Below are 16,831 nucleotides of genomic sequence, written 5' to 3'. Positions count from 1 at the left end.
GAATAACCTTGAATAATATTCAAGATTCAATAATATGAGATATATGTATGTGTATATGTATGATATAGATATATCTATATAGCAGGGTTGTTAGTGAGTACAAATTCCCTTACTCTTCCTCTCTATTCCCATCTACTCTTAATGTGGGCACATGGTACTAATTGTACCCCAGGACTCTCCTGCCACCTGTAGTAACTAGGTAGGAAAAAAAGAAAGCCCAACATGGGAATTTAACAGGTTGATCTGGCAATGATGACTTTCAGAACTGAGTGACTTTTGTTCCTATCTTGCCACACTGTAACAATGTGACTCACTCTCTCCCTATAACTGCAAAAATTTTCTGGAGCTGTAGATCTTGGGGCTCTTCACTGGATTTCCAAAAGCACCTGGCAGAAATTTGCGTTTATTAAAATCATGCATTCTCCTGGCAAAATCTCCCAAAAGCAAGCACTTTCTGAAATAATTTTCTCCCTAGATTAAATGTTTGTGTACCAAAGTACATATTAACATACAGGTCAGTGTAAGACAGAAATAGTTTATGTATCAAATTGCCCCAAGCTTTGAGTCAGGAGAGAGAAGGTAAGTGTCTTTTCTCTGAGCTTCTAGCTCACAGCTGGTGGCAAAGCTGAGCCTGGCCTGACTTGTTCATGCCTCTTCACCACCTACAGCCCACCCCAATCCCAAAGTGCTTCACAAGAATTTGTTAAGCAAATGTCTACAGTAACCTTATTTAAAGCTAAACCCTTTTACGTGCTTTCAAATGCTACGATCTAAAGAATTCTGGAAACTCTTTGATATTTTCCCCCGTTTTTCTTAATCTGCAATCTGCCTCCCGTGGTTACTCAGCATTGACTAACACCAGCCACTTCTGATAAATGAATAAATCTATCTGAAATGTCCATGAGAAAAATCTACTCTCAATCAGGAATGGGAACTTTTGTGCCTGTGCATTACATTCCTCAAGATTACCATGAACTTGAAATGTGACAATATGGACATTACATACAATATGTATGTACAGCAATATGTCAATGAAAATATATTGCAAAAAATAGGGTAGAGACAAATATTGTTCACACATTGTGTAGTAGCTCTAAAAGCCCTTTCTACAAAGTAGTTATTTGGAAAGATAACAATTCACTATTTATGGGACAAAATTTTGGCTTCTGAAATCTAAGTTTTAAGTATCACAAAGCATATCTCTGTTATTTCAAGCGTACATATGGAGACAAACACACAACACAAACACACACATATTCATGTACTTTCTAATAATTTATGTACATTCTTCATAATAATGAACAAGCTGGCCTCATACCTACTTAAATCTCAAAACTAGTGCATATACTAATACCTGCCTCTACACCTTACTGTAGGGTAAGCCATCCACTTTCCAAGCCAGCCTTTTGAAGCCATAGCAAATCAAATTTTAGATCCAGAAAATGAATGCATGCTTTGGAAGTACTGTCATTTAACTTAAAGACATGAAGGACTTGAAAAGGCTACTTTACATCTCATCAAAACCATAGAAACTGTCAACAGAAAATCAGAAGATTACAGGCTGCATTTAAGCTAAATTCAGGGAAATCCTCTTACAATGAATTCAGAGTATGCCAAGAAAGGTGACTATTGGGAGAATTATTTTTCCCTTCTCTTCCTTCTAATCCCAGCTTGTCTTGGTCTTCACCATCCCCCCACACCCCTAATCCACTCATTCTAATACCTCCCTGGACCAACCAGACAAATTGGTACTTAATCTCTCTGCCTTACCATCGTCCACTCCCTCTGACAGCCCCCTACAGAAGAGTTGCCACATCATACAGCCAAAGCAAACTGTAGCTTCAGTATGATGTCTAAATACTACAGCTTTATCACTTGTGACATGCATTTCCCGAGGATCCTATCACAATAGGTTCAGTGCAAGTACCAGAAATATTAACTAGATAATTTCCACTGTAGACAGTCCAGAGTATAAACAGAGACAGCATGTAGTGGTGACTATGATAGCCCCTAGAGGCCTCAGAGCTTTTTAAGAAACATCACTTATATGGGATTTCAAAAGAAAAATGTCCCTGTAGATGATACAGCAGAGGCCACTTCTCCTTGAGTCTCATAACATTACTCCCTAAAACATAATCCCTATTCCAAGGCCTGTTCTGTTTCTCTATAAATCTGTGTTTTAGCATTAAATATTAAGACTAATCCTCACTTCTCAAGCAATTTTATGGACAAGTCTTCATGCCTCTGAAAATGAAAAATAAAACAATTCTTTAGTGCTATTTTTCTAGAGAGGAAATAGCAGATTATGATCAAATTGTGGATACTGTATATACTCAGTTTACCACATAACTCTTGTCAGTGTTAATGACTCAATAAAGCCAACCACAGGATATTGGGGGATGTGTAACAAATGCACGAGTTTGTGGAAGACCCCCTGACAACTATCTCACCTCATTTTGAGAAACAGCCTCGTTTTTGAGAATAATCAGGTTCCCAGCACTCTGACCACTTTGGCCTGTGAGGTTCCTGCTGTCAGTCACTGCTGCTTGGGCTCCCGAAGGCCCTGGTCCTGTCTGGGCCCCTGTATTGTAAAACATGAAAGTGTCACTCCCTGAGCCTGCTGTCAGACAGGCCTTGTAGCAGTAGGTCTTGGTGAGAGAGCCATTCCCTCGAACTTCAATGAAGTGAGGCTGCACTTTGAGGCCATGCGGTATCCTGGCATCAATATTGTTGTTGGCCTGTTTGTAAAGTTCTGCAGGGGACCTTTCCCTTACTCCACAGAAGCCTCCACAGCATGCAGTGCCATACGCAGTGTAGTGGTAGCACTTGATGATGCTCAAAATGATGATTGTCAAAAGAAATATAAAAGACACTGTGCTTAATGCTATTATTAGATAAAGGGTAATTTCAGAGTATGTCCGAGGGCTCTTAATATGTCTCTGAGTGTCAGGGAGGATTTTGGAAACCCTATCCACCACAGCTACCGTAATAGCCACAGAGGCTGATAGTGATGGCTCTCCATTATCTCGGACTACCACAGTCAGGTTGAAAGTGCTACCACTCTCATCTCCCATCTTCCTGGTAGTCCTAATTTCTCCTGTGTGCAGCTCTACTTTAAAGAGGTCCAGGTCAGAAGTCTGGGCTAGATGGTAAAAAAGCCAAGCATTTTGCCCAGAGTCTGAGTCCATGGCTATGACTTTGGTGACCAGGTAGCCAGCAGGGGCAGTTCGAGGCACCATCTCGAAGGCTGCTGACGAGTTGGTTGAGGTAGGGTACAGAATGTGAGGGGCATGGTCATTCATGTCCACCACATACACGTTGGCAGTCACGGTGCTGCTCAGTGGTGGGCTCCCCTTGTCCTGAGCCTCCACAGTCACAAAGAACTCCCGAAACTTCTCATAGTCAAAGGAGTTGACAGCATAAAGGCTGCCACTGGCACTGTTAATGGAGACATAGGAGGTGACTGGCAGCCCTTGAATCTCCCTCTCCAGAAGGGAGTAGGTCACCTCTGCATTCTCCTTTTCATCTGGGTCTGTGGCTTGCACAGTACAGAGCAACACACCTGGCAAATTGTTCTCCTGTATGTAGATGGAATAGGAGTCCTCCAGGAAGCTTGGTGGATTGTCATTGATGTCAGAGATCTCAACCTTCAGTGTCCGCTGGGATGTGAGCTGTGGTATTCCCCCATCAGTGGCTGTCACCGTGATGTTGTAGACAGCCACCTGCTCTCGGTCCAGTGGGCCAGTCACCACCAGTGTATAGGAGTTTCCAAAGCCATTCAGTCGGAAAGGCAGTGTGGCCTCCAGACCCAGGCTCACTTTCCGGTTGGGGCCTGAGTCTTGGTCATTGACACTGAGAACTGCCACAATTGTGTTGGGTGTAGCATTCTCAGGCACTGGGCTATACAGGTCCGTGAGCACCACTTCTGGAGCATTGTCATTCACGTCCACGATGTCCACCAGCACCTTGCAGTGACCTGCCATGGGCACTGGACCCCGGTCAGTCGCCTGCACATAGATCTGGTAGGAGGAGGCTTCCTCATAATCCAGCCCCCCAATTACTCGCACTTCCCCAGTACTGGCATCTATGCTGAAGAGCTGCCTCTCCCGGTCCGACGTGTAGCTGCTCAAGGAGTACCTGAGCTCACCATTGGAGCCCTCATCCGGGTCTGAGGCATTCAGTTTCACCACCAATGTGCCTGGGGGTGAGTCCTCCCGTAGCTGGACGCGATAAGTGGACTGGTCAAAGGCAGGAGAGTTGTCGTTAGTGTCCAGGACACGCACAGAGATCTGTGCCGTACCCGAGCGGGCTGGGATGCCCCCATCCACGGCTGTGAGAACCAGCTGGTGCAAGGCTGCCTGCTCCCGGTCTAGGCCCTTGCGCAGCACCAGCTCAAGCACTTTACTGTTCTCCTGCAGGGGCTTAAGGTCCAGCTCGAAGTGCTCGCTGGGGCTGAGCTCGTAGGTCTGTACTGAGTTGGCGCCCACGTCGGGGTCCTGCGCACTCTCTATGTGAAAGCGCGCTCCAGGCGCCACCGATTCGCTTACCTGAAGCTGGTAGTTGGGCCGCGGGAAACGCGGTGAGTTGTCGTTGATGTCCAATATTTCCACCTCAACGGCGCTCACCGCCACGGGGTTGTGCGCCAGCACTTCCAAGCTGAGCAGGCAGCGAGGCCGCTGCTCACACAGCGCCTCCCTATCAATGCGCTCGTTGACGAAGAGCGCTCCACTCGTCAGGTCCAGCTCTAGGTAGCGCGGACTGGGCGCACCCAGATGGTTGATGCGCAAGCAACCCGGCCCCAAGCGCCGCAGCTCGAGCCCCAGCGCGCGAGCCACGTTGCCCACGAGCGCGCCGGGTGCCTGCTCCTCTGGCACGGAGTATCGCAGCTGGGAGGCCGCTGGGCCCGGTAGCAGAAGCAGCAACAGCAGCAGGAGAGGCAGTAGCAGCAGCCAGGGCATGGGCCGCCGGAGCCGTGGATGCTCTGTCGCCGCAGGTCTGGTGCCCGCCTGCTCCATAGCCACTGGCCGCGGCGGAGGCAGCCGGGCAGGGCCGGAGGCGGCAGCTTCCCCAGCCGTGCTCCACGCCCGGGCCCCGCCTCCGCTCGTGCCACCCTGCGCCCGCTCCCCCACCGCTCACGCTCTAGCAAACGCCTGGGGCCGCTCCCTCCGTAGGCCCTCCCAAGGGCTCCTGGCCCCACCGCCCTCGCTGACTCCCCATATTCCAGCTCCTCCGCTCGCCTCCGAGTCGCTCAACCGGGCTCGGCTTCCTGCTGCTGCTGCCGCTACCGCTCCAGGGGGAGGGAAAAGGAAGCAGAAGGGGAGACAGAGGGGGAGGGGGGAAGGGAGGGGTAGGAGGGCTCAGCAAGTCCTGCTCTGATTCCGCGCCGAAGTGGCGGACAGCGAACACGGACTGCTCGGCCTCTCCAGTCCCATCTCCTTCACCCTGGACCTGCCGGATCCCAGCGGACCGCAGGAACACAGCCACTCCCTTTCTCCCTACCCCCACTGTCCAGTTCATCCAGTCTCCACCGTCTCTCCTCTGCTTAACGGGTCTTTAAGGAGATTAGTCTGGGAAAAGCAGTCAAGCCCCTAGAAGTCTGGCTATCAGTTCCCCAGGAAAAGATTTCCAAGCGCAATTCAGGAAAATAAACTGAGGGGCCTTAGCTAAGTATGGGCACCCGGGCGGCGGATCTAACATTAAAAGGAAACAACGCGGGGGAGGCGCTCTGGGGTTACTGGCGATGGGAACTATTCACCTGACTCCCACATCTTCCCTGGACACTCTTAAGTACTGCAAAAAGTGCTCAACTCCTAGGGCAAAAGAAGGGGGATGGCAAATGCTGCCCTCTTTCCGGGAGCAAGCCTAAAACCAGCATCCTGGGATCCAAGACTCAATTCTGCTCTCGGCCAAGTGGCCCTTACTTTCAGTGTGTGCCTTGGCAAATAGCCAATATTTAAATGTTTAAAATGCTCTGTTTAAAAAAATAGTCTCCATGAAGCTGTAGGCAAATCTATTATTTTACCCATTTTGGCGACAGTGGGGAAAATCTGGTAAAATTTTTAAAGAGATTCTTCTCTCAAGCTTTTTCTGATCTTGCTTCAAATCTTTTTCATTTATCACCCAAGACATTTTCTTTCAAGAGTGATTTAAAATTTTTTCTTTAATGGATGACAATGTCTTCAAGAGTCTGCAAAACCATTAAATCAAGAGCGTTACTGTTGATCTCCTAAGCCAGGCTGGAATTTGGATTCCATTAATGCTTTGCAGTTAAAAAAAAAATCTGCTGTCATTAAGCAAAATGTGGGAGTCTGGGATTTATCTTACAATAACCAGCAATTTCAATGACTGCAGCTTATCTTCCTTAAATATAAGACTCCTTAGACTTCTGTTCTTCTGTGTCCCCAAGTTTCCTCTTGTACTGCTATAGAGGCAACGCAGAGACAACAAATTCACTTCAGTAAAAGAGAAGGCAGAAGGATCAGAGGAAATCTTTCCATGCTGTGTCATTGCCTCTGCTGCTCAGTTCTGTATATTCACTCTTCCCAGGTTCTCACATTTCTTCCACAGGAATTTGAAATCTATTGCCTCATGTGCAAAAAAAGCACTCACTAAAACGTCCTTTCTCTTCATCTCCCAGTATTCTCTCATCCGTAGATCTTCCTCTATGGGTCATTTTCTAGCTATGGACTGGAACAAAGTCAGAGTGAGACCTGACATTGGTATGCTTCCCTCCTAGAGGGGACGATTAAAGGAGCCAAAGTTGTGATCCTGACACCCAGAATTCAAAGGCCTGAACTAGCACATCCCTTCGTTCCACCGACCAAGCACACTTACTATCAATGCTCCACTACCTAGCCAGTGTTATTCCAGAGAAACGCCCAGCTTCCTCCTATCACTGCTGCTTCTTATTTGTCCTCTTTGTTTCCTCAAGGGTACAGAGTAGGAAGCAATTTTCATCAAAATCTATTCCTGTCTCCTTTCTTGGGTCTCTGGCTTCTTCCTCTTCTCTCTGCATCCTCCCCAAACATCCCTACAATAATTCTGTCTCAGTTTGCTGTGGTAATTTGATCTCAGAGGCCTTAATCTCTCAAGTGCACAAATTGTGGACCTGGCCTATGTCCTCACCCATTACTTGTTTCTGAAAATAAATGGCTTATAAGTGGAATCAAGTTGTAAGTTGTCAGGAAAAGTGATCTTTCCTCCCCTCATCTCCTCCCAGCCCTCCGAGTCCCTGCCATCTCTGCACACAGCTCAGAGACCTGGCCACTGGGTATTGACCAGGCATAGACCTGTGACTGTGAAAAAATCATAGGCACTTAAGGAAGAGATTACAGTGGCAGAGGCTTGGTGATTTCTTAATGGAAGCCCCCAAATGTCATGTCTTAGGAGAAAAACCAGGACTCTCCTTTCAGCACTCTTGTCATCTTCCAGCAAGGACACCTGCCAGGTTGTCCATTTTGCTCTTTTAGGCCCTGTAGAATGTATTTACCTCCAACTAGAATTTACTGCCTTAATTATTATCAAACATAAAGCCAACACAATCAGCCTCGTTTTGAAAGACATTGTACTAAAGAGATGGTATACTCTATTTGGCACTATAATGATTTCATTCCTCACACCATTATACTGAGGCTCCTGCCAACCTTACTAGTTGTTAGAATGTGATTGCTCAGACTGTTGTTAATTACCCTTTCTACAAATATTAACGCTAATGCCTTGACCACACCATTATGCATTCCTTTCCTTGGACCTTCAAGAACTCCCTATTAAAAAGTAGAACACAGTAATTAGGAACATAGACTTTGGAGTCAGTCACACTCCTGCCAGTGACTAACTGTGTGGCTATGGACATGCTACTTAACCTAAGCTTCACTTTACTCATTTTAATTAAGGAAAACAATAGTAAGCAAAACTCATAGGGTTATTATTATGATTACATGAGAAAATGTATGTAAAGCAATTTGCACAGTGACTAGTTAAGTACATTATTGTTGTTGTTGCTGTTGTCGTGAAATACAACAATTTATTATCATCAGATAAAACCTTAGTTGGCAGTCCATATGTAGCATGGCCCTTTAGATATCAAACACAGATAAGCGCATTTAACTATGCCATATAGGAAATCAACCATGATAGGGAAGATGCGTATGCAACAAAGTTAAGCTTTCCCAGTTACTTCTGGAACTATATCCTACATTTGGAGAACAAAACCAAAAAACAGCCCCTTTTTATATCATGAAGTAAATGGGACTTCTGTTATGAGAACTCCTTCAAGAGATTTGTTTCCTCACAAGAGATTTACCTTTTTAGAAAACACAGAAATACTTTAGCAACAGAGTATGAAGTTAGTTCCTAAACATGCTGTAATCTACAGCACCCAGCACCTCTTTGAAAAGAACTAAATTTACAAATTTATCTGCGTAATTCTAATACAAACAGCTTCCTATTTTCTCTCCTCCTTTTAAAATCTTACATACATTTCAAGGTCCAGATGAAAACCTACCTAATCCATGAAACAGTGTCTACTCTAAACATGAGTTTGTTTTTTTTTTTTCATTTTCACAGTCTACAGCATATCTGTAAGATGGCATGTGTCATTTTTAAATTCATCCAAATAATTTAATATTATCTCTTTAATTATAAGCAACCTAAAAGCAGGAGACATGTCTTATATTTCTGTCTCCTTCACAATGTAGAAACCCTTATAGATTCTCAATAAATGTTAATTGCTTCATTTTCTTCAGATCTTATTTTTAGTAAACTCAAGAAAAGCTGCTACAGAAAAATTTCCTATATAGTGATAGAGCATATCTTATGGAGAGGAGATTGAGAAGTATCTGTCAAATAGGGAAGGATCTAGTTTTCATTTTTTAATTTATGTATTTATGTTGCTCTACAAACTGAGCTCAAGTTATATAATAAAAGAGAGACAAATGGTCATCTCTAATGTTTAGAGTTGTCCAAAGTAGTTTTTAAAAATTCCATCTTGTTAAAAACGAATAGGATTCCTGATCTTCATGCATCCCCAGAAGGAAAATACTTTCCAATATGATTATAGCATTATTTACAGATAAAACATCCAGTGGATGGGAAGATGAAAAAGTTTTCACGTAACTTGATGGCTAAATTTTTTCACATCTCCCTTCCTCCAGAAGAAATATATCAGTCAAATATTTGGCATTAACAATTGGCTTTTAGGGGGAGATCCTCTACGTTTTTAGTTCTAAAAAACTAATATATTATTGATAGTTGGCTGAGGTGTCTGAAAATTGCTTAGAATAAACAAAGAGATTCAAGCCATAAGAGATTCAAGCCATCTTTGGATAAGTAACAATAAAAAGGGAGAGACAGGTTTGGGGCAGATTGTGTAATATTAACAGATAAAATCAAACTAGCCAGTATTGGGGGGAGTTTTACTTCTTTATTAGTATTCTCAACTGAGATGGCCTAACAAGAATCATAGAATATTAAAGGTTGAGGTTTTTTTAATTATAAAATTCTTTTTCATTGAAGAAAATGGTTAAGTGAAACTTGAACCTCAAGATCAATAAGGAGATAGGAAGCATAAAAGTGATATAAGTGGCCGGGTGTGGTGGCTCACGCCTGTAATCCCAGCACTTTGGGAGGCCAAGGCCGAGGTCAGGAGATTGAGACCATCCTGGCTAACATGGTGAAACCCCATCTCTACTAAAAAATACTAAAAAATTAGCCAGGCGTGGTGGTGGGTGCCTGTAGTCCCAGCTACTCGGGAGGCTGAGGCAGGAGAATGGCGTGAACCCAGGAGGTGGAGTTTGCAGTGAGCTGAGATCATGCCACTGCACTCCAGCCTGGGTGACAGAGCGAGACTCCATTTCAAAAAATAAAATAAAATAAAAAACTGATGTAAGTAAGTCAAGTATCTGTGGCCAGATAAATGATCTTCCAAGGCACTGAAAGAACTTACAGATGTGACTAGAGAACCCAATTTCCTATCTTTTAAAAAGTGCCATTAAGCTTGATACAAATTCCTTCAAAACTGTAATATAACTAAAGTGATTGTTTATGAGCACTTGGAAATGAAGGCATTCATACTAAGGACTACTCTGGCTTAATTAAAAACTGGTAACTTCAAACTAACCACATAGACTTAAGATTGTTTTTCATATGGGCATTTTAGTTTCATTTACTAGAATCATTGCCAAAATAAATGCTTATCAAAACAAAATTAAAAAAAAAAAGGCTGCAGGAACAGTCAATCAACCTCAAGAAACAGAGCCATGGCAAAAAGAAGCTTCCTGGAGCTTCTGATAAATTCCGTCACCTTTTTGGGACCCAGTTTCTTCATCAATACCAACCTCATTAGGGCCCTGTGAGGAGTACATAAGGTTAGATATGTACTGAAATAATACGCCAACTCTTAAGTGCCAAGACATTAGGATGCAAGGGGGTTGGGTGACCAAAAAGTCAACAATTATTTGATACTCTAGATATCCCATTCAACATTTTGTTAATGACTCAAAACAAGGAGGTAGCAAGTGTCCATGCCAGTCCAGCAGCAAGTTGGGCATTTTTGGAACAAGAATTGCAACTGCCTAGGTTAAGCTATGTTTCTAATTCACTAAACTTAGTACCAATTTTCTATCTGAAACTCAAGATATGCCCCAAATTCATTAGTGTGTATTTCAGCTAATTTCTGGCTTATAGTTGCCATTAAACCTGTTCCAAGTTTCCATTCATCACTTGGGACCTCTTATTTTAATAGAAACCTTGTTTGGCCCTATTTCTCCACTGTAACTCTTGGAATTTTAGCCACAGACTAAAATAAGATGACTATTTGGCACTAAAGAACACCCTCGTTACCAAGTAGGTTTTAGCCAAAGCATTCATTGATTTGGATAGGGGTTTTAAAAATATATTTCAAAAACACATTAGATATTGTTGAAGTACCTTGAATTTGAACTGTTTTCCAACTGTTTTCCTAAGCTCAGTCTATATGAAGGCCACAGTTTCTCTTTCCTATACCCATTATGTTTGCTGCTTGGAACAAACAAACCTACACCTCTGTGTAAGAAGTATTACTTCTCAAAATTATCCATACGTATATCTAGAGTATCAAGTAATTGTTGACTTTTTGGGCACCCCCCCACCCCTTGCATCCTAATGTCTTGGCACTTAAGAGTTGGCATATTATTTCAGTACATATCTAACCTCATGTACTCCTCACAGGACCCTAATGAGGTTGGTACTGATGAAGAAACTGGGTCCCAAAAAGGTGACGGAATTTATCAGAAGCTCCAGGAAGCTTCTTTTTACCATGGCTCTGTTTCTTGAGATTCTGAAATAACATCTGACCACTACACATGCAACCCCTAACTTAAGAATTGTATTATCAGTCTCAAGCTATTAATATCTAAGTATTTCATAAGGAATACTATTGTTCCCACAACTACAAGTTTCTTTCTCTTTTAGAAACTACAATTGAATATTCTGTACATGTTTTTAATAATAAACAGCCGGACTTAACAAAATCATGATGCAAAACAGATTTGTACTTCATATCCCAACTTCTTCTCTCAGTAACATCTACCTCCTACCTACGATATTCTGCCTAAGTAATGGGACTTTACAAATGGCTTTGATTTTTCTGATATAAATCCCACTTGTGTATTCCTTGATAGATTTTGCTACATAATTCCTTTAGCGGTTATAGGCATAATACATTATAATGTGAGTAAAATATAAATCCTCTAAATTAGCCATGTTAATATACACTGTTCTTACTGAATGTTAAAATATACTTTAAGGCATTTTGATGAGATAATGTTATCTAAAAATTTTCCCTTTCAAAGCTCATTTTATTGAAATTATTTAGAAAGGATTTACAAGTTCTTTTGCTTCTGTGTTTTTTCTCTCTTTTTTTCTATCACAAGCAAGAAAAGCATATTATACTTGGCTGATAGAATTGAAACAAAAAATCTAGTGCTCATTCTATTTATACAGCATCTCTGAATTAATGGTCTTAAAGATCTTAAAATTTTTTAGTTTGATCCATATATAACAATATACCTTGATTGATGCCAACTTCAGCTTTTCAGCACAAAATAGAAAAAAATACACAAATTCTCAGATCAATCAACACTTTATCTTAATTTGTGACTTTTTTTTTGAGATGGGGTCTCACTCAGTTGTCCCACTGGAGTGCAGTAGCATAATCAAAACTTATTGCAGCTTCAACGACTGGGCTCAATGATGCTCCCACCTCAGCCTCCTGGGTAGCTGGGACCACAGTCATGCACTATCATGCCCAGATAATTTTTGTATTTTTTGTAAAGACAGCATTTCACCATGTTGCCCAGACTGGTCCTGAACTCCTGGGGTCAAGCAATCTGCCCACTTTGGCCTCCCAAAGTGGGCTCACCTTGCCCACCTTCGGACCCCTCCTGAATGTCCGAAACCAAGGATAATATCGAATTCTATATATACTGCATTTTTTCCTGTACATACATACCCATGATAAAGCTTAATGTATAAATTAGGTACAGTAAAAGATTAACAACAATAACTAATAATAAAATAGAATAATTATAATAATATACTATAATATTATTACAAGTATGAGACACCACACCCAGGCAGACTTTTCTATATCTATTATATATCTATTGGTCAATTCTTTTATAAACCCAGTAAACCAAAGACACTGGAATGATAACTTTAAGATATAAAAATTAAAACAAAATGGTTTGATAATTTACTAGAAATAGAAAGTTGATTTCAAACAGAAATGGGTAAAAATCTCACTTTCTCTCTTTCCAATTCAGTGTTACATTTATTATAACAGAGTTGTCACTCTAGGATATTCAATATCCTTTATAATTAAAATTTCATCATAGCTTTCTGTGATTGGTTTTCTGCAGTACTCTCAAGGTGGACTAGTATTCCTTTGATCCAATTATCATAAGCTCATTTAAAATCTCAACTGTGTATGAAACATTTATTGGTTCATAAATCAATGTACCCATAGGATATACTGGACAGCCATGCCTCCTAGGATATGTGGATTTAGTGTTCTTTAAGCCAGCAGGAGTTGAAGAATAAAAGATATTTTCAAATTATAAAAAGTCATTCTTTCCAAGCGTCAGTGATAATGTTTGATGACCTGTTAAGAAAATAGCAACATTCCTGATAAAATCAGATTGTGAACTTCCTGTGATTTATTTATTTTTTGAGCTCTAACTTATTTTAATTAAGTTCAATAATATTTAAAATATATACTTCTTGTATCAAATTAAATTTGTTCAGAATTGTTAAAAGCGATGAAAGTGAAAGTCCTTTAAAATCTAATTCCCTTATAGACTAGACCAGTAACAGATAATTTTATATCACTCCAGGCTTTTGACTATGCTATATAAATATACACACTGATACATTTTACCAAAATGGAACCATACTCTACAACTATTGTACAACTTTACTTTTTGCTTCTGTGTTTTTTCTCTATTTTTTTCTATCACAAGCAAAGAAAGCATAGTATACTTAGCTGATAGAATTGAAACAAAAAATCTGGCACTGATTCTATTTATACAGCATCTCTGAATTAATAGTCTTAAAGATCTTAAAATTATTTAGCTTGATACATAGATAACAATATGCCTTGGTTGATGCCAGGTTCAGCTTTTCAGCACAAAATAGGAAAAAAAATACACAAACTCTCAAATCAATTAACACTTTCTTTTAATTTGTGACTTTTTTTACTTAACATATATGATGAACTTAGTTTTTACTTAACATATATAATGAACATCCTTTCATGTCGGTATATATAATTCTGCTTCTTTCTTAATAAAAGCTACATAATGTTCATTGTCTAGATATTTCATAATTAATTTTTACTCCATGATTGAATATTTAAGTGCATTTCTGAAAGTGTGTGCATGTATATGTCTGTGTGTTTATTCTAGGAAGTGCTTTGTTAAAAGTACAGTAGTCCCTCCTTTTCCACAGGGGATACTTTCTAAGATCCCCACTGAATGTCTGAAACCAAGGATAATACAGAATTCTACATATACTATGTTTTTTCATATACATACATACCTATGATATAGTGTAATTTATAAATTAGGCACAGTAAAAGATTAACAACAATAACTAATAATAAATTAGGACAATTATAACAATACACTATAATAAAAGTTATATGAATGTGGTCTCTCTCTCTCAAAATATCTTACTGTACTGTGCTCACCTATTTTCTGAAACTGCTCAAAGCGAAACTGCAGGTAAGGGGGCACTAGTGCTTACATATTTAAATTTTAGGTAGACATGCCAAAATGCTTCACCAAATTTTTGTGCCTATTTATATTCCCAATCGGTGATCAATAAACCAATTTATATCCTTACGATTTGTCTCCAAAATTCTTAGTTCATAGTGTAGTAAAGAAACACCCAGAATCATGTCCATAGCAATATTTCATTTTCCTTAATAAAAAGCCCTTAGTCACATTTATAATTTATTTTATATGACTCCCATAAATATCTAAATGCTCACTGAGAAATTCAGACCACTTCCTTGAATTTATTTTACTTAAATTGACTGATTAATTACAATGTTTTAATGTAAATTTTATCCTATATCCAGCAGGATTAAAGTTTATACCTTTAAGAACATGCATTCATTGATATCTAACTCTCCACACATTCATTCAACCATTTAACCCAAGATTTAAAAATATTAAATTCGAAATTGAAGCAGTAATAAATAGCCCACCAACCAAGCAAAGCCCAGGACCAGACAGATTTACAGCTGAATTCTATCAGAGGTACAAAGAGGAGCTGGTACCAATTCTTCTGAAGCTATTCCAAACAAAGGGAAAGGAGGTACTCCTCCCTAACTCATTTAAGGTCAGCATCATCCTGATACCAAAACCTGGCAGAGATACAACAAAAAGGAAAACTTCTGGCTGATATTCCTGATGAGCATCAGTGCAAAAATTCTCAATAAGATACTGGCAAACCGAATCCAGCAGCACATCAAAAAGCTTATCCACCATAATCAAGTAGGCTTCATCCCTGGGATGCAAGGCTGGTTCAACATATGCAAATCAATAAATGTAATTCATCACATAAACAGAACTAAAGACAAAACCCACATGATTATCTCAATGGATTCAGAAAAGGCCTTCGATAAAATTCAACATCACTTCATGTTAAAAATGCTCAATAAACTAGGTATTGAAGGAACATACCTCAAAATAATAAGAGCCATATATATGACCAACCCACACCAATACCACACTGAATGGGCAAAACCTGGAAGCATTCCCCTTGAAAACCAGCACAAGACAAGGATGCCCTCTTTCACCACTCCTATTCAGCATAGTATTGGAAGTTCTGGCTAGGGCAATTAGGAAAGAGAAAGAAATAAAGGGTATTCAAACAGGAAGAGAGGAAATCAAATTATCTTTGTTTGCAGATGACATGATCCTGTATCTGGAAAACCCCATTGTCTCAGCCCAAAAGCTTCTTAAGCTGATAAGTGACTTCAGCAAAGTCTCAGGATACAAAATCAATGTGCAAAAATTGCTAGCATTCCTACACACAAACAACAAGCAAGTAGAGAGCCAAATTATGAATGAACTCCCATTCACAATTGCTACAAAGAGAATAAAATACCTAGGAATACAGCTAACAAGGGAAGTAAAGGACCTCTTCAAGGAGAATGTCAAACCACTGCTCAAGGAAATCACAGTGTACACAAAAAAATAGAGAAACATTCCATGCTCATGGATAGAAAGAATCAGTATTATGGCCATACTGCTCAAAGTAATTTATAGATTCAATGGTATTCCTATTAAACTTCCATTGACATTCATCACAGATTTTGAAAAAGCTATGTTAGGGTGGAGCCAAGATGGCCAAATAGGAACAGCTCTGGTCTACAGCTCCCAGCGTGAGTGACGCAGAAGACAGGTGATTTCTGCATTTCCATCTGAGGTACCGGGTTCATCTCACTAGGGAGTGCCAAACAGTGGTTGCAGGACAGTCGGTGCAGTGCACCATGCGCGAGCTGAAGCAGGGCGAGGCATTGCATCACTCGGGAAGCGCAAGGGGTCAGGGAGTTCCCTTTCCTAGTCAAAGAAAGGGTTAACAGACGTCACCTGGAAAATTGGGTCACTCCCATCCTAATACTGCGCTTTTCCAATGGGCTTGGAAAATGGCACACCAGGAGATTGTGTCCTGCACCTGGCTCGGAGGGTCCTATGCCCACGGAGTCTCGCTGATTGCTAGCACAGCAGTCTGAGATCAAACTGCAAGGTGGCAGCGAGGCTGGGGGAGGGGCGCCCGCCATTGCCCAGGCTTGCTTAGGTAAACAAAGCAGCCAGGAAGCTTGAACTGGGTGGAGCCCACCACAGCTCAAGGAGGCCTGCCTGACTCTGTAGGTTCCACCTCTGGGGGCAGGGCACAGACAAACAAAAAGACAGCAGGAACCTCTGCAGTCTTAAATGTCCCTGTCTGACAGCTTTGAAGAGAGTAGTGGTTCTCCCAGCACACAGCTGGAGATCTGAGAATGGGCAGACTGCCTCCTAAAGTGGGTCCCTGACCCCTGAGCAGCCTAACTGGGAGGCACCCCCCAGTAGGGACAGACTGACACCTTACTCGGCCAGGTACTCCTCTGAGACAAAACTTCCAGAGGAACAATCAGACAGTTGAATTTGCGGTCCATGAAAAGCCGCTGTTCTGCAGCCACTGCTGCTGACACCCAGCAAAACAGGGTCTGGAGTGGACCTCTAGCAAACTCCAACAGACCTGCAGCTGAGGGTCCTGTCTGGTAGAAGGAAAACTAACAAACAGA

At 41.3% G+C, this 16,831-nt stretch overlaps 1 protein-coding gene across 14 annotated transcripts in view; it reads right to left on the bottom strand.

The window, feature by feature from the left end:
* The window catches only part of LOC116471606 (protocadherin alpha-C2), a 206,068-nt gene that overhangs the window by 40,540 nt on the left and 148,697 nt on the right, over positions 1–16,831 (bottom strand). For 4 of the 14 annotated variants that reach the window (XR_009213826.1, XM_032158125.2, XM_058439930.1 and 1 more), the window contains exon 1: positions 2,451–5,251. The exons of 9 other annotated variants lie outside the window; for them this stretch is intronic. Coding sequence is in view for 4 of the 5 variants with exons in the window: in XM_032158125.2 (XP_032014016.1) it covers positions 2,451–5,015 (2,565 nt within the window). In the remaining variant the exon portion in view is untranslated. Of the gene's footprint in view, positions 1–2,450; positions 5,307–16,831 lie in introns of those variants that run through there. One more of the 14 variants, XM_032158122.2, reaches the window with a different exon arrangement.

The sequence above is a fragment of the Hylobates moloch genome, unplaced genomic scaffold (genome assembly GCF_009828535.3).
Source record: "Hylobates moloch isolate HMO894 unplaced genomic scaffold, HMol_V3 SCAFFOLD_6, whole genome shotgun sequence".
Lineage (NCBI taxonomy): Eukaryota > Metazoa > Chordata > Mammalia > Primates > Hylobatidae > Hylobates > Hylobates moloch.
Note: the sequence above shows the minus strand (reverse complement) of the source record. Positions and strands in the feature narration are given on the sequence as shown.